This window comes from Alexandromys fortis, unplaced genomic scaffold, assembly GCF_014885135.2.
Source record: "Alexandromys fortis isolate MF-2015 unplaced genomic scaffold, M_Fortis_MF-2015_v1.1 scaffold_88, whole genome shotgun sequence".
Taxonomy (NCBI): Eukaryota; Metazoa; Chordata; class Mammalia; order Rodentia; family Cricetidae; genus Alexandromys; species Alexandromys fortis.
In genome coordinates this window covers 4,955,583-4,981,699 of record NW_026067961.1, presented here as the reverse complement: position 1 = coordinate 4,981,699, position 26,117 = coordinate 4,955,583, and the positions used below count along the sequence as shown (strand labels likewise).

General features: G+C 48.7%; 1 protein-coding gene across 1 annotated transcript; it reads right to left on the bottom strand.

The window, feature by feature from the left end:
• Ca6 (carbonic anhydrase 6) lies at window positions 1-26,117 on the bottom strand. Its single transcript, XM_050153130.1, has 8 exons — window positions 26,045-26,117; window positions 20,933-21,112; window positions 17,751-17,899; window positions 16,533-16,625; window positions 14,599-14,668; window positions 13,435-13,592; window positions 10,830-10,953; window positions 1-167 (listed from the first exon to the last, which is right to left on the bottom strand). The coding sequence occupies exons 1-8, from the start codon at window positions 26,115-26,117 to the stop codon at window positions 1-3; spliced, it is 1,014 nt and encodes a 337-aa protein (XP_050009087.1).

The window sequence follows — 26,117 nt, the reverse complement described above, 5'->3', positions numbered from 1 at the left end:
CTAGTAGATCTGTGCGGCCTGTCCTCTACAAGCTGGCATCCTCTGGGATGCGCAGGCTCGCACTGTGGGTGGGGCGGCCAGGCCTCCCAAGTCCTGAGCACACACCGGGCCCTCCCCACGGTGGCCGCTGGAGGGCAGCACCTTCTCCGCAAAGGCGGCCCGGTCGCCTGGACCAGAGGGGCAGCATAGGCTGGAGCTTCCTGTTCCCACAAATGACCGCTGCACCGAAGGCCTTTCAGAAGATTCTGGCGCTGGTGACGGGAACACGCACTGGGTGTGCCCTGGAAGAGCCCTCGCTATTTCTGAAGGATGGCCAGTTTCTCAAGGGCTCTAATGCCCATCTTGAGCTTCCTGCAGCTGGCTCTGTAACTGAAACCTCAGGGCCTGCCGTGGGCCCTCCTGGCTCCTGTCCCCCAGGCTGTCCCTCCTGGAGGAGGAAGTCACCTGGTGACTTCGTTCCCTCGACCGAAACTGTTTTCCCGGCAGTAAAGAACTTGACCCCCAGGCACCCCGGCGAAAACGTTTTTTCAGAAAACAAAGTCGACCTCAGAAATTTGGTTTAAAATGTGTCACCCTCAAATTATCACCAGCAGCCCCACCCCCACCCCATCCTGGCTGGTGTTTGGGTGGTTTTGAAACAATTTCTGCTATGATGTTTGTAAAGGGGAAGTGGAGTTTATAAATTAACACACCATTATGTCCACAGGCAGTTTGGGTAGACGTCACAAAAGTATTATTGATGATTGTGCTGAGCCAGCCCCTTTAAACTTCAACATGTATTTAATGTGTGTGTGGAGGAGACGACACGTGCCTGATAAGCCCATGTGTGGGAGTCAGAGGACAGCTTTTGTGGGGTCAGTTCCTCTCCTTCTACCATGAGGTAGATTAAATTCAGGTTGTCGGGTTTAGCCAAAAATGCCCCTACCCACTGAGCCATGTCACCAGCCCAGAAATTCTGAATACTGAAAAGTTTTGGGTGAGTTTATTTGACTTTAATACTTGCTTCTTTTTATTATAGAATTGGTGCTTTGGGGGGGGGGACATTATAATCTAACCCAACCATGGAAGACCCTTGCTATGGAACATTCTAGGTCTCTTTATATGTATACATGCACACACACGCGCACACACACACAATTTCAGACCTGTCCTCATAACCCCCTAAAATAAAACAGATAATGGTCAACTCTTGCTACTTCAAAACCTTGTTGGGCGGCGGTGGCGCACGCCTTTAATCCCAGCACTTGGAAGGCAGAGGCGGGTGGATCGCTGTGAGTTCAAGGCCAACCTGGTCTACAAGAGCTAGTTCCAGGACAGGCTCCAAAGCTACACAGAGAAGTCTTACTGGCTAAAATTTACTGAAAATGTCTTAAGGATGGAAAGATGCCTTAGCAGGTGAAGGCTTTTGCCACCAAGTGTGGTTGTGACCTGAGTTCTACTCCTGGGCCATAGGTAAAAGGAGATGGCTGATTCCAGAGGTTATCCTTTGACCTCCACATGTGTGTCATGGCGTGTGTCACCCCACAATAGGTAGGTAGATACATATACACACATACATACATACATACATACATAGGCAGATATTGTGGGCATAGTGGCACATACCTTTAATCTAAACACTCAAGAGACAGAAGCGGACAGATCTCTGTGAGTTCAAGCCAGTCAGATTTATATAGTGAGTTCCAGGCCAGCTATAGTTACACTGTGAAACCCTATCTAAAATAAAAGTAATTTAAAAAATTAAAAAAGCTTTAAAAACTTAAATTGAACTCTTTTCTCTCAAATATTTTCTTCCTTGGAAGGAAGGGAGGCATGAACTCTTCCCTTCATTCTGCTGTCCCTTATAGGCCTCAATGGAGCTGCCCAGGCCCAGCTCCCCCAGTGGCTCATGGGAGGCCGTGGACTGATGGAAGCCAGACCTCGCTTTACATTCTTCCTGACCCACTTCACACACACACACATTTATACACATTCATATACTCTCTCACACACACACACTCACATGCTTACACACTCATGCACACACACACTCTAACACACTTACATGCTCACATACTCACGCACACACACATTCACATACTCTCTCACACACTCACATGCTCACACACTCACGCACACTCACTCTCTCTCTCACACACACTCACACACACACTCTCTCACACATTCACACATTCTTTCACACACACTCACATGCTCACACACACTCACACACACACACACCCCCTACTTCTGCCTCTGATGATGGAGCTGTCCACCACAGTGCTGCTGGAGGGAGCCATGTTCATCTCGAGTCCGTTGTGAGTCTCTGGGGTACTCTAGATGTTGTAACAGTCTTTATCTGATATGGCTGGAGAAAACTGCAAGAAAGAGTATTCCAGGGCTGGGGCAGCGGCTCAGTGGGTAAACTACTTACCACGTGTAGGTGGGTTTTCCTGTCCCTCCTGCCAGCTCCCAATCACGACAGGAAGACTAATCAAGTATGAAAACTTGACCGAAAGCTTAGTCTTGTTTCTGACTCGCTCTTAGGACTTAAATGAACCATTTCTATTAATTTACTCTTTGCTTCGTGGCGTACCAACCTTTATGGTGTACTCCTATGCTGCCGCCTCTGGTCTCCTGGCATCTCTGTCTCTCTGCCCTTCTTCCCAGCATCATCTCTGCCCCCCAAAATCCTGCCTAGCAATTGGCCGTTCGGCTTTTTTATTAAACCGATCTGAATGGCAGATCTTCACAGTGTACATAAGGATTATTTCACAACAACCATATAAGAATGAGGATGTGAGTTCAAATCTCTCGGACTCGTGAGAAGCCAGGTGTGGTGGTGTCTCTAACCCCAGTGCTCTGATGGTGAGATGGGGGCAGGAGAGTCCCTGAGGCTTACAGCCAGCCAGGAATGCTCAGCAATAAAGAGACCTCTCGCAAACAAGGTGGAAGGCAAGGGCCAACACCTGAGGTTGTCCAGGTGTCCTCCACCTCTGTCCTCTGACACCTGCTATGGCACATGTGCCTCCACACACTGAGACACACACAGATACATATACACAGAGATATACACACAGAGAGACATACAGACCCACACAGATACACATACACAGACACATATACACAGAGACACACATACAAACACACAGAGACACAGACACATACACACAGAGACAGACACATATACACAGAGACACACATACAAACACAAAGAGACACCGACACACACACATGCACACACACAGAGACACATATGCATACACAAACACACATTTTCCAAGTTCCTGCAACTGGAACACCATGATCCAGAGTTCAGTGAGCAAAAAGAACTCAATAAAAAGATGACAGTCAACAAAGCAACCAGGAGCTAAATGACGTAGCCCACAATTAAAGCTTTGGAATCAATTTCATGTAATGGAAAACCACTGGAGGGTTTTCAGTAGGAAAATGACATGATTAGGTTTGTATTTCAAGGGAATAAACAGCAATAAAGACTAATGAATACCCACGCCTCCACCACGCATTCTCAGCAATAGGTCATTACAAGCACAAACGTGATGCTTTTCTCCAGCCCCCTCCCCCTCCTTTTAATGGATATAACCACTGTTCTGCCTCAGGTAATTTTTATTATTATTGTCTTGTTATGTATCTTGCCACCTTGAAATTATGCATAGATCATGTTATACTGTTGAACATTTTATAAATAAGATTATGTGTTTTTCTTGCCGTCTGTGGTTCAACATTGCTTGTGAGTTTTTACCCTGTTGGTGTGTCTAATTCCATCCCTTCGTTATTTCTGTTATGATCTATAAAGCATCATTATTCTACATTGTCTCTTGATGAACATTAGGTTTTCCCCGTTAATATTCAATTATGAGAAATGTTGCCCTGAGGGCCAGAGAGCTGGCTCCGTTGGTAAAAGGGCTTGCTCAAGCTTGAAGGCCTGACTTCGAGCCACAGCACCCACAAAAAAAGGCAGGCATGGTGACACACTTGTAACCCCAGTGCTGGAGAGGGGGGGATAGGTGGCTCACTGGGACTCCCTGCCTGGCCAGCATAGACTAACGATCAAGTCTCAGATCAGTGAGAAACCTTGTCTCAGAAGCCAAGGCAGGAGACTGTAGAGATGGCTCGGTGGTAGAGATCTCCTAGGACTAGGACTCTCGCAGAGGACCTGGGGTCGAGGTTCCCAGTTCCCTCATGTCAGAACACAAACACCTATAATTCAAGTTGCAGGAGATCTAACACCCTCTTCTGACTCTGAAGGGCTCCTACACTCATGGAGTGCACACCCAGGCACACACAGTTAAGATAAAATATAAAATAATAAAATAAATACAAGATGGACCACTCCTGAGGAAGGACACCCTAGGACCTGGGTTGACCACGGGCCTCCACCTGCATGCGCGCACACACACACACACACACACACACACACACACACACACATGGAGGTGGGGAGGCTATATTGCAGGACTAGGGAGATTGATAAAGTGATTGGCACACAGAAATGAGGACCTAAAATGGCACACACATAAAAGCTGGGGGTGCACATCTGTAATCCCAACACGGGAGGGGAGGGAGACAGGTAAACCCCTAGAGCGCATTGGCCAGTCAGTCCAGCCAACTGGCTCCATGAGAAGTCCAGGTTCCATAAGGAAACAACACTGTCTCAAAAAATAAGGTGGCGGGGCTGGAGAGATGGCTCAGCGGTTAAGAGCATTGCCTGCTCTTCCAAAGGTCCTGAGTTCAATTCCCAGCAACCAGATGGTGGCTCACAACCATCTGTAAAGAGGTCTGGCGCCCTCCTCTGGCATGTGGGCATACATGGAGGCAGAATGTTATATACATAATAAATAAAAATTCTTAAGGAAAAAAAATAAGGTGGCTAATGATCAACTAAGACACCAACGCCAACCTTTGTTCTCCAAATACGCCGGCACAGAAGCGCGGGCGCATGCGCACGCACATACAGAAATAGTACTGTGAACATCTTGTTCTTCATTGGTGCACACTTCTCTGCAAAAACACCTAGGAGCAGGATAATTTCTGCACCTAACAACATGGAGATGGCCAGCTTGCCAGGGCATTCCACACTGCGCGCAGAGCTAGCTACGCCTCCCACGCCCTGCCTGCATGGACAGTGCTGTCTCCACAGCCTCAGAAACACGTGGTAACACAGTTTGAGTCCTAACGTCCATGTGGCCATTCACATCTGTAATTGCTGTTCCAGGAGGATTCACTGCCCTCTTTTGGCCTTTTTGGGTACTACAAGCATGTTTTACATAGCTACAGAGGCAAAACACTCATAAAAAATAAATCTGATTTTTTTTTGGGGGGGTGCGTTTCAAGACAGGGTTTCTCTGTGTAGCCCTAACTGTCCTGGAACTAGCTCTTGTAGACCTGGCTGGCCTCGAACTCACAGAGATCCGCCTGCCTCTGCCTCCCGAGTGCTGGGATTAAAGGCGTGCGCCACCACCGCCCGGCCCTAATTTTTTTAAAAAAATAAAGTGGCACAAAAGAGTAGTAACACAGAATTTAAAAATGAAAATTTCCAAAATCACTTTATTACATCTAAATTCTAAAGGGAAGTTTGGCTGATTTGCGACTTAGATCAAAGAAAATGATTTTCCTTTTTTTAGTCCTGGGGATCAAACCCAGGGTCATGGCAAGTCAAGGTTTGCCAAGGGTCAAGGCTCTGTCACTGAGCCGCATCCCCAGCCCCAAAATTTAACGAATGATTGACAGGATGTTGTCGAAGGCTTGATTCCTTTGCATGTCCATCCAGGTTTGTTTCCACCCGTGGTGTCTCACCCACATCCCTCCTCTTCCATCTGATGTAGCTCACTTCCTTCTATGGGTGGTAACTCCCTGAGTTAGTCAGAGACTCACTTGCAGGCGGCAAGGAGACCCACAGGACAGGATTCCTTAGAGGCGGGGCAGGGTGAGTCCACAGGGTGCCAATTCCAGCTTAATAATGGTGCTTTCTCTTCTTAATTTTCTTTGGTCCAGCATGGTTTGCCAGGTTCTCATCAGTTTTTATCTGGTGGTGACCAACGAGACCTGTATCCTAGAATACATTCAATAAAAAGAAGAATTAAACCAGGCAGAGTGGTACAGGTCTTTAAATCCCAACCCTCAGGAGGCAGAAGCAAGAGGATCTCAGAGTTTGGGGCCAGCCTGGTCTAGAGAGTGAGTTCCAGGACAGCCAGAGGTATGTAAAGGAACACTGTCTCCCAACAGAAGAAGAAAGTGCAGAAGGAGGAGGAGGAGAAGCATTCAGGCCTATAGAGACAACTGAGCTGGCAGAGTGCCGTGTCCTGCATAGCTTGGTCCTGGAAACTTGGCTGGGGCAACAAGGGATCCAAGAAAGGAAGACACGCTTATGGGAAAGCTGGGGTCAGGTGAGTTGCGCTTACTCTGACGGGGTACACCTGCTACACACTACTCAGACTCTTAGCGTGTTTATCGCACGCAGCATAGAAGGAGGCCTTAGCTAGCGGCAGGAGTAGGAGGTCTCTGTCGGGAGCAGTGTCAGGCTGTGAACGCCTGGAGGAGGAAGCTGCGGTTGCTAGCTTTTCACACACTGGTCAATCGCTCACAGACACAGTTCTTACACACACTGCCAACACTCGCATTCAGACCCGAGGGAGGCTTTCCCATCCCTCTGGCCCCTCACTCGGGGAAGGCTTTGCCACTGCCATGATCTGAGGATTTGAACCTTTGACACGACTGTGCCCACGTCAGACAACACACACACTCACCCAGGACTTCATTGATTTGTTTGTTTGTTTGTTTTCCAAGATAGGGTTTCTCTGTAGCTTTTGGAGCCTGTTCTGGAATGCACTCTCTAGAGCAGGCTGGCCTCGAACTCACAGACACATGCCTGCCTCTGCCTCCCCAGTGCTGGGATTAAATGCAAGCACCACCACCACTGCCCGACTAGCTTCATTGATTCTTTACATATTCACTCAAGGGTTTCTCAGCTCCCCAAAATCAAGGACCTGCCATCGAGCATGGGGCCCTGAGTCCAGATCCGCTGGGCACTGTGCATGCTCTGTAACGGGCACAAGTGGGATGGAGACAGCCTAGGCAAATCAGTGGGTTCCAGCTTTGGCGAGAAACTATCTCAAAATAAAAATGTTGGAGAGCCAGGCACGATGGCGCACGCCTTTAATTTCAGTGCTCAGGAGGCAGAGGCAGGCGGATCTCTGTGAGTCTGAGGCCAGCCTGGTCTACAGAGTGAGTTCCAGTCCAGACAGAGCTACATAGTGAGATCCTGTTTGGAAAATAAAAAGAAATAAAATGACGAGCCACTGAAGAAGACATTCAGAGTTGACCTTGAGCTTCCACACTCACATTCATATATGTATATACCACACATGCACACACAGGCACACACACACACATTAGACACACACACACAATCTTTAAAAAAAAAAGATTAGGTTTAAATGATCAAACTTAGAAGGACCTCCTGGAAACAAAATGCAACGTGGCTCGTCACACTTCTCTGTGTGTGTGGTGTGTGTATGTGGTGTGTGTGTGTATGTGTGGTGTGTGTGTGTTGCTGGGGAAGCAAAGCAGAGACTCATGCATACACAAGCGTGAAATCACATCCCAAGTCCTCTGACCTGTGTACTTTTGATTCCTTGGTTTCTCCTGTATGATTAATTGATACGGGATTTCCCTCTGTATGCTGTGAATACCATTGGTTAATAAAGAAACTGTTTTGAGCCTATAGCAGAGCAGGGCAGAACAGAGCTGGCGGGAGTGGGGAGGTTGACTAAACTGAATGCTGGGAGGAAGAAGGCAGAGTCAGGAGAAGTCATGGAGCCGCCGCCAGAGACAGACATGCCCAGACTTTGCCCGTAAGCCACAGCCACGTGGCGATACCCAGACTAATGGAGATGGGTTAGTTTAGGATATGAGTTAGCCAGAAATATGCTTAAGCTATTGGCCAAAGAGTATTGCCAATAATATAATCTCTGTGTGGTTATTTCGGGGCTGAGCAGCCCGTAACAAACAAGCAGCCTCTTACAACAACAATTAATTGATATGGTCAGTTAAGAAATGATCATATGAAATGCTAATCAGTTAATATGATCCAGCAGGATGGAATTCTACAGAACTGCAATGCTGTGGGCCTTGCAACATGGCTGAGTGGAGCTGCCCATGGCTGTGTAGAAGTCTGGGTCTGAAGGAAGAACAAGATGATAGCTGTACTCTGCACTTTCATCCGCACGGGCACAGTTCTTAAGATCCTGTGGACGGGTGTGAGGGACAAAGTCCCCTGCTGGCCCTGGAAGGTGAAGCAATCACCCCGCAGGGTGGGTTCTGATGGAGGGCCTCATGGACGCCAGGGGGCATCCTGGTCCGGATGATTATCTAGGACACGTGCACTCCCCTAAGGGTAAGTTGAAGAGTCTCCCATGGAAAGCATTTGAGATGAGGAATACAGAGCACCAAGTGGTCTCTTGGTACATGTTGCAAGAATAGATTTAAAAAAAATAAATAAATAAGAACGGTAAAAAAAATTAGGAAGAAAAATGGAAACCTGGAAAATTATGGAACAAATGATGGATCTGTGAGTGAGCCCACTCTTTGTTTAACCTACATTCAAGTGACCCACATGACAGACAGGACGCTAGGAATAGGAATCGCCATGATCAATGCTGTGAGAAGGTGTACTGGATGGTTTTGTGTGTCAACTTGACACAAGCTGGAGTCAGCAGAGGAAGGAGCCTCAGCTGAGGAAATGCCTCGAGGAGATCCAGCTGTAAGGCGTTTTCTCATTTAGTGGTTGATGCCAGAGGGCCCAGCCCATGGTGGGTGGTGCCTTCCCTGGGTTCTATAAGAAGGTGGGATGAGGGGCTGCAGAGGTGGCTCCGTGGGGCAGATCACTCACTGCTGTTGCATAGGACCCGGGTTCAATCCCCAGTACCCATATGGGGGTTCACAACCATCTGTAACTCCACTCCCGGGGACCTGATGCCCTCTTCTGACTGCCCTGGGCACCAGGCATTTAGGTACTCTGCATACACATGCTCGGGTACACACATAAGTAGACACATCTTTAAATAAATAAATAATAAAAGAAGATGGACTGAGCAGACCATGGGAAGCAAGCCAGGAAGCAGCTCCCCCCCCATGGCCTCTGCATCTGCTCCTGCCTTCAGGGTCCTGCCCTGCGTGAGCTCCTGTCCTGACTTCCTCCAGTGAAGAGCAACAGCAAATGAACCCTTTCCTCCCACAGCTTGCCCTTGGGTCCTGGTGTTTTGTCGCAGCAACAGAAACCCTAAGACACCGGCATAGTGGGGTATGGCTGCAACACACCTGATCATGTTTTGGGGAGGATTGTGAAGGGACTTTGGGCTAGAAAAGCCATTGAGTGTTGAGGCCTCGATAGGCTGTTGTGTGGGAAGATGAGAACGAGAGAGTACTACAGAGAATGGATGCCTGGCTTGCGGAGTTTCTGAGGGAAGTTTAGAGACTCTGGGGGCCACTGGTTATTCTGAATTATATTGACTAAGATCCTGCAGTTCTGGCTAGCTGGGGCTGAAGAATCAACTGTGATTCACAAGATCCCAGAACGACTAAAGCAAACTTTTGTTTTGCTGGGATACTTGATGCTGGTCGGCTGGAGCTAAGACATCAGCAGTGATGAAGAAGAGACCAGCATCACTGAGGTGAAATCTTCTGGGATGCGTTTCCTGAGAGCACAGAGGAACTGTGCTGCAGAGGCTGCTCAGGCTGAACCTCATTGCCGGCAGTTGAACTCGGTACTGCGTAAGGTCACCCAGGTGGTACTGGGTTTGCAGGCGTGAAGGGGTCACAGAAAGCACCTAAGCTTGGCACTGTGAGAGGCCAAGAGAGATCATTGATGAGGGCACAGCCCCAGTGGCAGTTGAAGGCCCAGGACTGAAGGGGTTCATGCAAAGATGTTGAGGTTTGGCACCCCGAGAGCCTGTGAAAGGCTTCTAGTGAAAGCGCAGCCCAGTCGCAGCAGAAGACCCCAGCATTGGAGATGCCAGTACCATAGGATGTTCATCATAAAGTCCAGCATCAATGGAGGAGTACCAGTCGGGATCTAGAAGACAAGTTGTGTGTGCTTTAGAGACAGAGAAGTGACCCAAACCCTTTGCAGGAACCCAGAAGATCATGCGTGGACCTCAGACACTGGACAGTTGGAGTTGCTTGGCTTTGACTGCAGGGAGGGGGGTGAAAATAGGCCTTAATTTGTATGTGGGTCAATAGAGGTGTGATTTTCTTTTAAAGATTTGTTTATTATGCATACAGTATTCTGTCTGCATGTATGCCTGCAGGCCAGAAGAGGGCGCCAGATCTCATTACAGATGGTTGTGAGCCACCATGTGGTTGCTGGGAATTGAACTCGGGACCTTTGGAAGAGCAGCCAGTGCTCTCTTAACCTCTGAGCCATCTCTCCAGCCTGAGATGTGATTTTTCAAGTGGACTGGATTTGTTAAACAGAGGAAGGGAGGTAGTGGCTCTTGAGAAATCATCTCACTTGGGCTCAGTAAAGCTAACTTGAGGCTGCACACAGCCAAGAGTTTGTGGATTGTCCTTGTCACTTGCTTCTACCACCCACCTATAGCCACGATCAGGGAGGCTGCACACCACGTGCAGTCTCCTCTGCAGTGCTCCCTGAGACGGGAGAAACGAGCGTTCGCCGTCTTCTCCTGCCCTGCCTGTGTTGGCCCACGTGAGTGTTCCTGCCTTGAAACGGCGTTCGTTCCCTCTCTGCAGCTAGGAGGGACCAGCCAGAGAGGGGAAGAACACTGTGGTCCACAAGTCGTGCAGCAGAAGGAAGACTTGGTGTCACTTACTCTTACTAAAGAAGTCCGGGAAATTGGCTTGCACCACTCTCTCGTTGAGGGCCTGGGTCTTGCGGTAGATGTTATGAAGGGTCTCGTTGTGGTCGTTCTTAATAGTGTTCTCCATATTCACAACCTGCAGACAACATGAGGTGACTTATGGGGAAAGCATTTGGTGAGTGATTGGATAGATGCTCCCATCTGTGTGATCTGGCAGAGGGTTGGACCCCCTCGGGCGCAGCGCCCCGCGACACCCTTTCCTCGGGATCTTGCCCGACCATCCTTTTGTCTTCCCGCAGGAGTGTTTGGTTCACAGAATAAAAGTGATGAGTAACAGAGAGATATCAAGGGGCAAGCTCAGTGCTCGTTTTTCTAAAATTATATTCTGTCTACATCCTTGAAGTATTTGTTTCTTGTTTCTGCATGACAATGTCTAGGTTCTTTGTTCATGTCCCTCCTTCTTTTTCAAGACAGGGTTTCTCTGTGTAACAGCCCAGCTGTCCTGGCACTCACTCTGTAGACCAGGCTGGCCTTGAACTCAGAGATCTGCCTGCCTCTACCTCCCAAGTGCTGGAATTAAAGGTGTGTGGGCTTTTATTTTATAATTTAGACAGGGTCTCACTACATGCTCCTGGCTGGCCTGGAGCTCACTCTGTAGACCAGGCTGGCCTCGAATTCAGAGATCTGTCCGCCTATGCCTCCCAGTTGCTGGAACTACAGCCATGCACCCCACACCTGGCTGAATCTCTCCTGGAACTTGAGACATCGGCTAGCTCTCTCCTCCACCCTCCATCTCTCCTTGCTACTTTGCACATTTCCACCTCCAGTCCTCTTTGTGCCATGGTTAGACTGTTTTTCTACCTGTCTTCCAATTTACTAGCTGTCTCTTGAATTAAATCTAACATGCTATTAACCCTTTCATTCAGTTGCTAATTGTGGCTAATCTAGTTTCATTCCTAAAAATCCTATTTGGTTTTTATTCTCAAGTCTAGTTGATCATTTTGTACTTTTCCCCCCCTATATTTAAATCTCTTATTTCTTTATACATATCAGATACCCTCACATTATTTGTCTGGTAATTCCCTGTCTGAAATCTTTGTAACTCTGCCTCAGATGGTCCTCATTCACACTGTCTTTCTCCTTGTGTTGGTAGGTTGGTAGGTAGGTAGGTTGGTAGATTAGTAGGTAGATAGGTAGTAGGTTAGTAGGTAGGTAGATAGGCTGGTTGGTATGTTGGTTGGTAAATAGGTTGGTAGGGAGGGAGGTTTGTAGGTAGGTGCATAGGTTGTTAGGTAGATAGGAAGGTTGGTAGAGAGGTTAGTAGGTAGGTTTGTAGGTAGGTTGGTAGATAGATAGGTTGGTAGGTAAGCTGGTAGGCAGGTTGGTATGCAGACTGACTCGTGTCTGGACTATTTATTATTCTGAAAGGCAGAAGACAGCTGATAGAGCGGTTCTCCTCAAAAGGCTGAGTATAGGGCTGGAGACATGGCTCAGTGGTTATATGCTCTTGTTGCTCTTGCAGAGAACCTAAGTTTGGTTCCCAGCACCACACAGCAGCTTCTAAGTTCCTGTAACTCCACATCCCAGAGCTCGGATGGCCTCCTGCATGCACGTGGTTCATAAAGACACCCTCCAATACGACAGGCATACACTCTGGTGCACACACATACAAACTGGAATTACTAACTATTTATAAAGCTGTGTTTAAAACAGCAAAGAACTGAAGCACCCCTTGGCCTAGGGCACGTAAGAGACGGCGCGTGGCCAAGTCAGCTTGAGAACATTTGTCTTCACCGTCCGCCTCTTTCACATGGCTTGGACTCAAGACCTTTCACTGCATCGAATCCAAGCTCTTTGGATCAGCTGGGGCCTCCAATGCCCATGCCCACCTCAGTGACTGAAAGTCACCCACAGTTCCATGGGCAGGGGGGTGGTAGTGTTTGTCCCGGCTAGTTTTATGTCAACGTGACATAAACTAGCGTCATCTGAAAGGAGGGACCCTCAATTGAGGCAATGCCTCCATAAGGTACAGCTATGGGGCCTTTTCTTAATTAGTGACTGATGGGGGAGGGCCCTGCCCATTGCGGGTGGTGCCACCCCGTCTGGTGATCCTGGGTTCTATAAGAAAGCAAGCAGAGGGGACTGGAGAGATGGCTCAGTGGTTAAGAGCATTGACTGGTCTTCCGGAGGACCTGGGTTCAATTCCCAGCACCCACGTGGCAGCTCACAACTGTCTATAACTCCAGTTTTGGGGGACCCAACACCCATGGCAAAACACCCATGCACATAAAATAGAAACAAAGTTTAAAAAAAGAAAAAGAAGGCAGGCTGAGGAAGTCACGTGAAGCAAACCAGTAGGCAGCAGCCCTCCATGGCCCCACATCAGCTCCTGTCCTGACTTCCTTCAGTGATGACCAGGGCTGTGGAAGTATAAGCCTAATAAACCCTTTTCTCCCCAAATTTCTCCAGTCACGGTGTTTCACCACAGCAATAACAACCCTAAGACCATATCATAGCCTATGTGCATCAAATACAGAAGAATGAGGCAGGCTCCTGGAAGAAGCCTTGTTAGCCAGACAGTCACAGGGAGGCTTTGGGGACGTGGAGCCGCTGTTACCTGGGTCTTAGAGAGCTTGACGGTATCATGGAGCACAAACCACTGGACGTTCTCGGTGCAGGGGGGAGTGGTGAGCGAGCCTTCGTAGGTGTAATAGTGGAACGTGTCTTCAGGCAGCAAGTTATAAATGTTAATGTTTTTCAGGGTTGTGATTTGTCCTAAGAGAGAAGAAACGGTATGGAATGGGACGGAGGGCTGCTGCCCCAGGAGGGACAGCACGGGCTCTGTCTCAGCATGGGCGCGGTCAAGTCCTCTGCCGAAGCCCAAGGAGCTGATGACCAAAACGCCACACACACACACACACACACACCCGCTTACTGCTCTGTGGATGGGTGAAGAGTAGAAAACAAAGCCTGGGGGTGCATGTGTGTAGTTCTAGCACTTGGGAGACGGAGGCAGGGGGATGTCCATTAATTCAAAGCCAGCCTGGATTCTAAAGGACTTCCAGAGGCTTGAAGAGGCTCAGCAGTTAGGAGCATGTACTACCCTCCCAGAAGCCCAGTGTTCAGCTCTTAGCACTTATATCAGGTGACTTACACAGCTGGTCACTCCACCTCCAAGGGATCATGGCTAAAGTTATAGGATCTGAGGGACACTTGGCTTGTGAGATGGGTCTGGGATCTGAACTTGGGTCCTGATGACTGTGGAAGAGGCGCTCTTAACTGCTGAGCCATCTCTTCACCCTCTATACAGAATACTTTTTAAAATTTATTTTATGTGTATGAGTGTTTTGCCTGCATGTATGTATGTGCACCATGTGCATGCCTGGTGCCCAAAGAGGTCAGAAGAGGACCCTGGATCCCCTGAAACAGGAGTTACAGGCAGTTGTAAGGAGCTAGGAATCAAACCCAGGTCTTCTGCAAGAGGAGCAAGTGCTCTTAACCACTGAGTGTGGAGACATTTCTGGCCTCTGCGGGTGTGCCTGAGCACACAAACACCCATACACATAAATAATTTAAAATTCCATATTTAAGGGCTGGAGAGATGGCAATGGACAAGAACTTATACACAAGTTTCTCAAAGGTCTGTTTACCCCCTAAACCTACAGCAGAAAAGGACTGGAACAAGGTCTCTCAGGCAAAGAGACCCGAACCTCCCTCCAGAGGGCTGAGGCTTCCCTACCACCCCACACTCAATCCTCTCCCTGCCGTGGGCATTCCTTACCCGTATACTGGATGTTGAGCAGCTCAGAAATGAGGGGGCTGTAGTAGGTGTTTTCCTCGTATTCGTTGATCTGGGAGAAAGCACAGAACACTCAGTATGAGGGAGAACTACCTCACAAAGACACACACGCACCAGCTGCTTGGTTTCCTAGCTGGGAAGGCTGAGCAGAAAACAGGGAGGTCATGTGACTCAGCTGGGCTGGTGGGGATAAGATGACTGCTTCTTGCTACCACCTACCTGGGCTCTGACCTCAGGGCTTCTGGAAGACAAGATGTCCCAGGCAATGCTGCTCCTGTAGCCCTATTGCTAGGTGTGAATGTTGATTTCATTGACTTATTTTAATGTGTGTCAGTTTGCCTGTGTGTCTGTATGTGTACCGTCTTCATGCAGTGCCCTTGGAGCCCAGAAGAGGGCACCAGACCCACCTGAACTGGAGTCACAGGAGGTTGTGAGCTGTCATGTGGGTGCTGGGAACTGAACGCCCATCCTCCACATGAGCAGCAGACTCGAACCACTAAGCCATCTCTCCAGTCCAGTTTTTTTTGTTTGTTTGTTTTAAGATGAAAGTAAAAGTTGCTTTTGGTGTAAATGGCATATTATTTATTTGCCAAACAAATAATTATTTTTATCAGATAATAATTATTATCAGAAGCTGCTGATTTGGTTGGTTTGGGTTTGATTTTGTTAGTTTTGTTTTGACAGGGTTTCTCTGTATAGTCCTGACTGTCCTGGAACTCACTCTATAGACCAGGCTTGGCCTCCAATTTGGAGATCCTCCTGCCTCTGCTGCCTCCTGAGTGGTGGGATTAAAGGTGTGTGTGGCCACCACCCAGTTTGATTTTGGTGGGGTTTTTTTGTTTGTTTGTTTTGTTTTTTGGGTATTTGTTTTTTGCTTTTTTATTTGTTTTGGTTTTTCAAGACAGGGTTTCATTGTTTAGCTCTGGCTGTCCTAGAACTCACATTGTAGACCAGGTGGCCTTGAACACACAGAGATCTGCCTGCCTCTGCCTTCTGTGTGCTGGCATTAAAGGCATGCACTGCCTGGCTTGATTTTGTTTTTTGAGGTAAGGTCTTGTTGTGTAGCCCGGGCTGCACAGACCATGGTGGCTGCAGACTTGCGGCAATCCCTCTGCTCCCCGAGGGCTGGGATTATAGTCAAGCACCACAGATCATTTAGATCCCATTGACTTTTTCTCCTGGGATTACAGGCTTACACCTTCACAACCAGCTTTGTTTTTATCTTTTGAGATAACTATAGAACCAATTGGGTATTTCATTTTGTTTGTAAATTTATCCAGTTTAATGTTAAGCTTTTGGAGAATTCAATTCCTGTCTACTTTAAAACATTTTTTTTAGATTTATTTATTTTCATTTTATATGTAAGGGTATTTTGCCTGCACGTGTGTCTGTGTACCATGTGTGTGCCTGGTGCCCTCAGAGGCCAAAAGAAGACATCCGATCTCCGGGAAGTGTTTGCAAAGTGCCACGTGAGTGTTGCGACTGGAACCTGGGTCTTCCGGTGCTCTCAAGGACTGAGCCTTCTCTGCAGCCCAGATTCCTGCCTGCTCCTAGTCACCTATCCCGAAGTCCATCACGCGGACTTTTTTAGAAGCACAGCGCTGGTGCCTTTGTCTGACCATACTGGACGTTTCACACAGCTCATGGACCAGCCTGTGTCCAGTCAACCCTTCTGCGCTCCCGGGTTCCTCTGAGTCCTCTTATTACCCAGGGTTCCATGGTTCAAAACACAGGAGCAAGCAAGGACTGGCAAAGGTCAGCCCTCCACTGACAGAGCTTTCCTGGGAAAGCTTAGGACAGGACTGAGAGAAAGAATGGGGACAAGGTATCATTCAGACCCTTGGGCTGCTATGCCCTCCTTTGGACGCGCCGGCCTAGGAGCCTGGGTGCAGACCCACGACGTAGTTCCAGCTTACCTCCACAAGAACTGCCAGCACAGCCAAACCGTCGGGCTGGCTCTTGGCCTCGTCGAAGTTCTCGTACTTGGAATTGTAGTGAACAAAGTGGATCTGTGAGCGAGAGAAAGCAGGTCAAGGGCAGTGTATGAGGACTCCATACCACGAAGGGTTCCCAGGGGGAAGGGAAAGGATGGAAAACGGTCCAGCCTCGACTACTCCACACAAACAGCGCCGATGTCCCTCTGCCTGGGCAGGCTGCAAGCCCAACTACCAAGACCAGAAACTTCTCTGAGAATGGAAAGAGGGAAGCAGGGTTCTGGAAGGTCGCTGTTCTGTTTGCCTTGACCCAGCCTCCCTCCTGGTAGACGCTGGAGTCACTCTGCCCTCCTCGGGCCTCTAGGTGGATTGAGGAGCAAGGGAGCAATGAACTCCCCTCCCTCGGGAAGCCACTGTGAGCCTGAAATCAAGGCAAGGAGGGATGCAGGCCAAAGAGGTTCTAAAATTCTAACACACAAATCCAGCGGAAGCAGAGGAAGGCCTGGCACCATGCAGGCGAGACACTCCTGCCACGCTGCAAGTTTCTGAAGAGAGAATCCATCTAGGTTCCCTCACAGAGCAGTGCCCAGTAAGTTCTCAACGAACTGCAAATAAACTACAGGGTGACTGAACCATCACGGTACCACCACGATTGCACAGTCGTATTGGCTAGTTCAGTAAGAAAGGGAGAGCCAATGGGGCTAGAGAGAGGGCTAAGAGCAATGGCTGCTCTTCCAGAGGTCCTGAGTTCAATTCCCAGCAACCACATGGCGGCTCACAACCATCTGTAATGAGATCTGAGGCCCTCTTTATTATTATTTAAGAGAGATGACTCAGTTGGTAAAGCCATTGTTGTGAGAGCATGCAGAATTTAGTTCAATCCTAGCACAGCTATACATGCCTGTAGTCTCAGCACTGAGGCCAGTAGTAATAGGATTCCCGGGGTTCAATAGATAGATAGATAGATAGATAGATAGATAGATGATAGATAGATAGATAGATAGATAGATAGATAGATAGATGATAGATGTGTGATAGAGGAAGACAATGTCAACCCCTCCACACACATGCACATATATGTGCATGCACACTCACATGCATGTGTACATACATGACACTTGTATAACACAAACATACAAACACATAAAAAGTGACTATGGACCTTGAAGGAAAGGGGACCCCGCTGGGGTCGTCACATACCTCTATCACACGCCTGATCCCGTCGACGGTGTGCTCAGAGCCGCTGATTTCTGCGAAGTCCCCACCCCAGTGGAAGTGCATCTGCTCTGCTTTATACACAGTGCCGTTAGAGTCTTTCAGGCTCATGGTGGAAGGCAGGGTGATCTGCACTGCAGGAGAGAACACAGCGCAGGGAGGCTCAGACTCCCCAGTAAGCAGCCTCCCGGGTTATCTCCCACCCCATACCCTTCTGAGCTTGTGGCTGTGCTAATGAAAAGCCCAGGCCCAAATCTCTCTTGTCTCAGGACAGACAAGGGTACACAGAGAAAGTCTGTCTTGGTTAAAAAAAAGAAGAAGAAAATAAAAGAATAGAAAAAAGAAAGAAAGAAAAGAAGAAGAAAGAGATGTTGACAGTATAGCAGCCCTGCCCCAGTTCTGCCTTGCATGTGAAGGCCATAGGTTCTACTGTTAACCCTAGAAAACATTAACAACAACAAATTGTTTTATTGTTCTGCAAAAGACACCGGTCAGATAAGGAAGCATAGACGATAAACTATAAGAAAGGATTTATAAACATCTGATAAAAGTCTACAGAAGCAATGACTCAGAGGTTAAGAGCACTGACTGCCTTCCAGAGATCCTGCTTCAAGTCCCAGCACCCACATGGCAGCTCACAACCATCTGTAATTCCAGTTCCAAGAGAACAGTGCCCTCTCCTGGCCTCCACAGGCGCTGCACACACATGGTGCACATAACACATACAGGCAAACACACATATACATAAAAATCTTTACAAAAAAAAAGGGGGGGCTCTTAAAATTCAACAATAAGACCAGGCATGGCAGTGCCCACCTTTAATCCCAGCACTTAGGAGGCAGAGGCAGGTGGACCTCTGTAAGTTCGAGGCCAGCTTGGTCTACAGAGAGAGTTCCAGGACAGAAAAATCCTGTCTCGAAAAAAAAATCAGCAATAAGAAAACGAGCATGCTAATTTTGAAAATCAGCAAAACACCTAAGCAGACACTTTATCATTGAAGATATATAAGCTGGGCGTGTCTGCAGTCCCAACACTCAGGACGCCAAGACAGAAGGACCACTTGCACATGATTTTAAATCAACATGGACAACATGGAGACTCCTTCCCCATCTGTTACAGAAACAGTCCAGATGCCTGAGAGCTGACTCAGCAATTAACGCGGACTTAACAAGACTTAAGCAATTAACAAGGCTGCTTTTGTGGAGGACCCACATTCAATTCCCAGCACCCCTGTCAGGTGGTTCACAAATGCCTGTAGCTCTGGGAAGGAGCTGAGGCCCCTGGCATCCGAGGGCACCTGCACTCATGTGCCCAGACCCACATACACACACATACAGGCACATACACACACATGCACACACACATACATATAGCTGAAAATAATGAAATAACTCTTTAAAAATAGATGATAAATTTAGCCCAAAAGTATAACGCAGACTTAGCATGCACAGAGCCCTCCAATGCCTCAAAAGCTAGTAGTCTGTAGATCTTAGTAGTCCCAGCCACAGTACCTGGGCCACTCACAGGCATGGCTCTGTTCTCCTCTTACCACTCACCCGACCCATAACTGGAATTTGGTTTTGTTGTCTCAGTGAGGCAACACGCACCTGTGCATAGACAGTAAACTGATTCACTCAGGATCCAGGTACAATAGGGCTGAGAACCAAACATCTGGGTCTGTGTCACCCGGCCACTAGTGACTGTGATCTTGAGTGAACCCGTGGCCTCCTGAGACCTCAGGTTTCCTGCCTGTAAATGGCCTCCCTTAGTCAAGCGTTGGGGGTGGGTGCAGGCATCCAATCCCAGCGCTTGGGAAGTAGAGATGGGACAGCCAAGAGCTCGAGGAGCTTGGAGTCTGGCACCAACCATGGTTAGCTGAGCTCAAAAATCAAAGACAGGCTAAGGAGCGGGCTCAGTGGCTGAAGTGCTGAAGGGTCCACAAGCAAGAGGACCCGACTTTGGAACCCCAACACCTTCATAAAAATCCAGATACAGAGCTTCACACGTGTAATCCCAGCCCTAGGGGAGGTGACAGGCCAACCTAGCAGCCTGTCGAGCCAAGTCAGTGAGTGGCTGTCTCAAAAACTAAGATGGAGGGGCTGAAGGGATAGCTCGGGGGTCAAGGCACTTGGGGCCAAGCCTGATGACCTGAGTTTGAGCTCTATGGCCATCATAACAGGAGGAGGCACCGCTGCACACGTACAAATAAATAAATAGATGTAACAAAAATTTAAAAACTAAGAGCTATTGAAAAAGATACTGGATGTTAATCTCTGGATTTTATCTACATGTGCACATATGTACCTGTGTACCTACACACACGCATGCACGCACACACACATACACCCACACAATGCCCCCCTCCTGAGGTTGCTATGAGGTTCAAAGACAAATCTAGTGGAGAACCAGAAGGACACACTATGTGGGTATCACATCTGTCCTGAGAGGGCTCCCAAGATCCAGCTTTTCTTTCTCTCTCTCTCTCTCTCTCTCCCTCCCTCCCTCCCTCTCTAGAGAAACTGAGGGGAATTCTTTTTGAACCTTTGAGAAGCTGAATTATCTCTCAGGTGCTTGTAGCTAATCAGATTCCATACAGAAACTATAGAAACCCGGGGCACAACTGCATAAAAACAGTAGGGAAGGTAAACAGAGCCACCCTCTGTCAGAACTCCGTGCCGGGTAAACCGCAGTCACCCTCTGTCTGAACGCCCTGCCGGTACATCGGAACAAACTCAGGTAAGGGTCTTTACGTGTATTGTTTGGAGATCCACCTGCCTCTGCCTTTCAAATGTTGGAATTAAAAGTGTGTGCCCCCACACCTGGCAGGGTCTTTATCATTGTTGTTATTGTTGTTACTATTATAAATTTATTTGGGGGTGAGCGTGGGGGAATGACCGCCTTGGAGCCTGTGTGGAAGTCAACCGGCTTTTGAGAGTCGACTCTTTCCTTTAACAGTGTAGGTCCCAGGGACTTGAACACAGGTTTTCAGGTTTCAAAACAGGTGTCTCTGAGGAGCCCACAAGAGGTTGAATTTAGGGACAGCTGTTGCCCATCTCTGGAAGAGTCCCCGGGGTTTCTGCTAGCTGTGCTCTGGGTCTCCATACACGCTGCTCCCGGCATGCGCACAAACTACCAGCTTTCCACGCAGGCCCACTGCGCCCCCTTACCTGTGTGGCCGTTGTTAGTCATGGAGAACTCCAACCCATCCTCGCCGTAGCCACTCAGGGTCAGGGGCTTCAAGAACCGGTTGAACTTCACCTTCTTACTCTGAAGATTGATGGGCGACTGCCTCCGCCCACCGCAGTCAGGGTATGCCCTCGCCCAGTCGCTCTCTTCCAGGTTGCCCCCTGCAACAGGAGAGAGTGGAGCCCAGTTCAGAGCTACCCAGCTGACTTCCTAGCAGGTCAGGGTCTTCGGGGTGGAGGACCCGCAGGCCAGCCTTCTGGAAACAGAAGCAGAGCTTCCAGAGGGCCGGCCAGAAGAGCTCTAAACTAAGCCAAGGACTTGGCTTGGGGGGTGGCGATGGTGCCAACTCCCGACTCTTCTTTGTGTCTACTGGCACAAGAACCAGAGCTGATGATTCGTGTCCAGGGGTCTCCTCTGCAGAGTAGATAGCTGGCCCTCTTCTTTCCGGTATTCACGGCTGATGAATGCCCTGAAGGGAGCCTAGGCCTACCAATAACCCCTAACCTCATTTTCAGAGAATATAGATTTCCTTCCAAGCCTGGTGCTTGAGGCCCTGGCTTCCCTTGTGCTGGAACCTTCCACAGACAGCAGCTGTTTTCTTGTTCCAACCTCTTCTTTGGGCCGACAGGAAGGCCAAGACAAGACCACCTAGGTAACCACATGGATACAGGGCATCTGAGAAGCATCCTGTTAAAGGGTGGTACAGGCCTGGAATCCCAGCACTGGGGAGGAGGAGGCAGGAGGATCAGAAGCACCAGGTCATCCTTAGCTAGAAACCAAGTTTAAGGCCAGCCTGTGCAACATTCCAGCCCCTTGTAGCAGGTGTTTGCTCCACCCATGACCTTGGGCTCCCTGGCGTGTGTAGACGGTGCTTCTCACCTGCCTACAGGACCTCTTAAAAGGAAGGAGGGAAGGCCCAGCTAGCTCAGTTGGTAGAGCATGGGATTCTTTTATTATTATTATTATTATTATTATTATTATTATTATTATTTTAAAAAGAAAACAAAATATCTTTTTATTTTCCATACTAATCCCAGTTCCCATTCCCTCCCCTCCTCCTCCCACTCCCACCCCTCCCCCACCCAGTCACTTCTCAGAGCTGGTAAGGCACATTGCTTTGGGGAAGGTCCAAGGCCCTCCCTACTATATCTAGGCTGAGCAAGGTATCCATCCAAAGAGAATAGGTTAGAAAAGAACCAATACAAGCAGTAGGGATAAATCTTGGTGCCACTGCCATCCACATTCAGAGGGACTAGTTTGGACCTATGCTGTTTCCTTCCCTGTCCGGCTGGAGTTGGTGAGCTCCCATTAGCTCAGGTAGACTGTTTCAGTGGGGGTACCCATCATGGTCTTGACCTCTTGGCTCATATTCTCACTCCTCCTACTCTTCAACTGGACTTTGGGAGCTCAGTCCAGTGCTCTGCCTCTGTTTCCATCAGTTGCTGGATGAAGGTTCTATGGTGGTGTTTAAGATCATCATCAGTCTGACTACAAGGCAAGACCAGTTCAGGCACCCTCATGTCTATTGCTTGGGGTCTTAGCTGGGGTCATCCTTGTGGATTCCTGGGAATTTCTCTAGTGCCAGGCTTCTTGCTAGCCCCATAATGGCTCCCTCAATCAAAATGTCTTTTCCCTTAGTCTCATCTCTGTCCTTCCTTCATCCCATTCCCTCAAGTTCTCCTCCCCTCTCTCCTTCTCCCCTCATCTTCCCCTTCTGCCTTCCCTACTCCCCCACCCCCAGCGCATGGGATTCTTAATCCCAGGGTCATGGGTTCATACCCCACACTAGGCGCCACTTTTAGTGAGAAATCCATGTGTGTCTGTTTAAGGGGTATCAAGGATTTATTAAGATATAAAAGGGGGGCCGGGCGGTGGTGGCGCACGCCTTTAATCCCAGCACTCGGGAGGCAGTGGCAGGCGGATCTCTGTGAGTTCGAGACCAGCCTGGTCTACAGTGTACAAGAGATAGTTCCAGGACAGGCTCCAAAACCTCAGAGAAACCCTGTCTCGAAAAAAAAAAAAAAAAAGATATAAAAGGGGGGCTGGAGGGGACTGGAGAGATGGCTCAGTGGTTAAGAGCATTGCCTGCTCTTCCAGAGGTCCTGAGTTCAATTCCCAGCAACCACATGGTGGCTCACAACCATCTGTAATGAGGTCTGGTGCCCTCTTCTGGCCTGCAGGCATACACACAGACAGAATATTGTATACATAATAAATAAACAAATAAATAAATAAATAAATAAATAAATAAATAAATAAATAAATGGGGGAGCTGGAGAGATGGCTCAGTGGTTAAGAGCACTGGCTGTTCTTCCAGAGGTCCTGAGTTCAATTCCCAGCAGCCACACTGCGGCTCACAGCCATCTATAATGGGGTCTGCTGCCTTCTTCTGGCCTGCAGGCATATATGCAGACAGAACACTGTATACATATAAATACATTTTTTTAAAAAAGGAAGGAGGAGGGAGAACATGAGCAAGGAAGTCAGGACCGTGAGGGGCGCACCCACCCACTGAGACAGTGGGGCTGATCTATTGGGAGCTCACCAAGGCCAGCTGGACTGTGACTGGAAAAGCATGGGACAAAACCGGACTCTCTGAACATGGCGGACAATGAGGGCTGATGAGAAGCCAAGGACAATGGCACTGGGTTTTGATCCTACTTCATGTTCTGGCTTTGTGGGAGCCTAGCCAGTTTGGAGGTCACCTTCCTAGACCTGGATGGAGGGGGGAGAACCTTGGACTTTCCACAGGGCAGGGAACCCTGACTGCTCTTCAGACTGGAGAGGGAAGGGGAGAGGAGTGGGGGGACGGGGAGAGGAGTGGGAGGAGGGGGACTTTTTTTTTTCAATTAAAAAAAAGAGTTACTGCCATGTTGAATCAAAAAAAGGAAAAAAGATATAAAAGGGGAAAATACACTCACAAAGATGGGATGTGATAAATCCAGTTGCCCAGTCCTTGGAAAGTTGGGGTCCAATCACACGCTGTTTCACGTCACCTGATCCAGTCTTCATCATCCAAGAGAATGCATTCCCTGCCCTCCTTCCTTTTAAGAGGCCACTCGGGCCGGATAACCCAAGGTCATGGAGAGAGCGTACACGCACTACAATACTGTCTTAGAAAGCAACACAAACCAATAAACTTTGAGGTTCCAGCTTCTCAGGGGGCTGAAGTGAGAGTTTTTTTGTTGTTGTTTTGGGGTTTCAGTTTTTTATTTAGTTTTTATTTTTTTTAGAGGCAGGAAGCTCTTTTGAATCCAGGTGTTACCTGTTTTATGAAACATTTTACAATGTAGTCCTGACTGGTCTTGAACTTGTGGCAATCCTCCTGTCTCAGTCTTTGGGGTTTTGGGATTACAGTCCTGTTATACCAGGTATAAATGAGCCCAGAGGTTCAAGGCCAGCCTGGGCAATGTAATGAGATAGATACTCTCTTTAAAAAAAGAAGAAAAGAGAGAGAAAAGAAGGAGTTTTGGAGGGAGGGAGGGAGGGAGGGAGGGAGGGAGGGAGGGAGGGATGAAGGAATGGAGGGAGGTAGAGAGATAGAAAGAGAGAGAAGAGAAGGGAGGGAAGGAAGAAGGGAGGGAGGAAGGGAGAGAGGAGAGAGAGAGAAAGAGAAGAGAAGGGAGGAAGGGAAGGAGGGAGGGGGCTGCAAAGTTATCTTTTTGGAGATGGTTAATAATCCTGGGGTCAGAGGAATGTCAACCAGTCACTACAGATGACTGAGGGGTTTGGTTTTGGTTTATAAGACAGGATCTCTCTATGTAGCCCAGGCTGTCTTTGAACTCACTGTTAGCCAGGCTGGCCTGAAACTCAGATCCACCTGCCTCTGCGTCCTGAGTACTGGGATTAAAAGCGTTTGCTATCATGGTTCAGCCGTCTGCAGTCGAAGACCTACCTGCAAGGGTAGCTCTCCGTGAGTGCATGGTTTGTTCTAGGTAGGAACTGAGCTCCAGCCGGGGCTTCATGATTCGCAATCCACAGAAAAGTTGATTCTCTTCTCGTCCCATTCAATCATTCAAACCAATTTTTAAACAATTCTTTCTTGGAGGTGAAATACCAAGATCAAGGAAAGAGGCCTGAGGCACACCCTTCTGTGACCCAAGTGCTTTGGGTCTGGGTCTCATGGACGCTGGGAAGAAGCCAGGGGCTCAGCTCAACAGCAGAGCCTGCCCAGCATGCACAAGGCTCCAGTCCTAGTGCTAGGGGAGGGAAAACGTGGGGCGGCTTACACATTGTCCTCCTGGGCACCCTGCGTCCTCCAGGCCTCTGGACACCAGGGCCAGTCTGGGAGTCTTTGCTACCATAAGGAAGACAAGAATTTGCCACCAGAACTATCTGTCTTCTGTTACCTCTGCACCACTGCCGGTAAGACTGCTTGGTGACACAGGTATGGGCTCCTTTTAGGACAGGATTGTTAATGGGGCTGCCCTATGAATTGGATTATCTGAGCCTCTACAATGTCCCTGAATCTGTCACCTTGATTTAGGACTCACAATTCCCTCTGAATGATCAAGCCATGCAGGGCAGACTTTGTCCTGTGCAACTCTGGCCTCCTGAACCATCCAGCGGTCTCCAGTCTCCCCCAGAAACCCCGACTCCCAACCTGGTTCTATGGGGATACAAGTGGGAAGATTCTCAAGTTCCCTTTGTGCAGTCTGACTGGACATCTCAAGGTCAGGTTCTGCAGAAGGCAAGGCATCCTCCATTGGATCCTGGGGGGACTGGGAGTAGGCACATGTCTGAGGAGAATGCTCTCTGTGGTCTAGTGGTCTTTTCTATGAGGCCATAGGTGTCCTTTCTAGAAGTCTCATTTGTCACACATTTGGATAACAACAGCTTTATAAGAAGACGTGGGTTCTTGGAGCAGCCAATACTGAGTGGAACAGATTTTAAAGCTGCCAGGTGAAGCTGGGCTGAGGCAGGGGAGCGCTGTCTTTTCTTCTCCTTCATCAGGGTTGAAAGTCTATTTGTTCATTCAGAGATAGCAAAACACATGTGAACCCAAAGAGCAGGTGGATCCCACCAGAGGACCCACACCCAGCACTGGAGGGATGGCTTGTCACCCTGTCTGGAAGTGCCAGGTGGCTGCTTACCTGAGTAGGTCCAGTGAGTCTCGGCCTGGATGCCCAGGAGGAACAGGGACACCACAGTCACCAGAACCCTCAT

What these genes read in the sequence shown, in the direction of transcription:
- Ca6 (XM_050153130.1), bottom strand. Translation starts at nt 26,117, where the DNA reads ATGAGGGTTCTGGTGACTGTGGTGTCCCTGTTCCTCCTGGGCATCCAG. An exon ending in GGATCAGGCGTGTGATAGAG is followed by an intron (nt 16,626 to 17,750) that starts GTATGTGACGAC and finishes TCTCGCTCACAG; the next exon opens with ATCCACTTTGTTCACTACAA. An exon ending in TGCTGGCAGTTCTTGTGGAG is followed by an intron (nt 14,669 to 16,532) that starts GTAAGCTGGAAC and finishes GCTTTCTCCCAG; the next exon opens with ATCAACGAATACGAGGAAAA.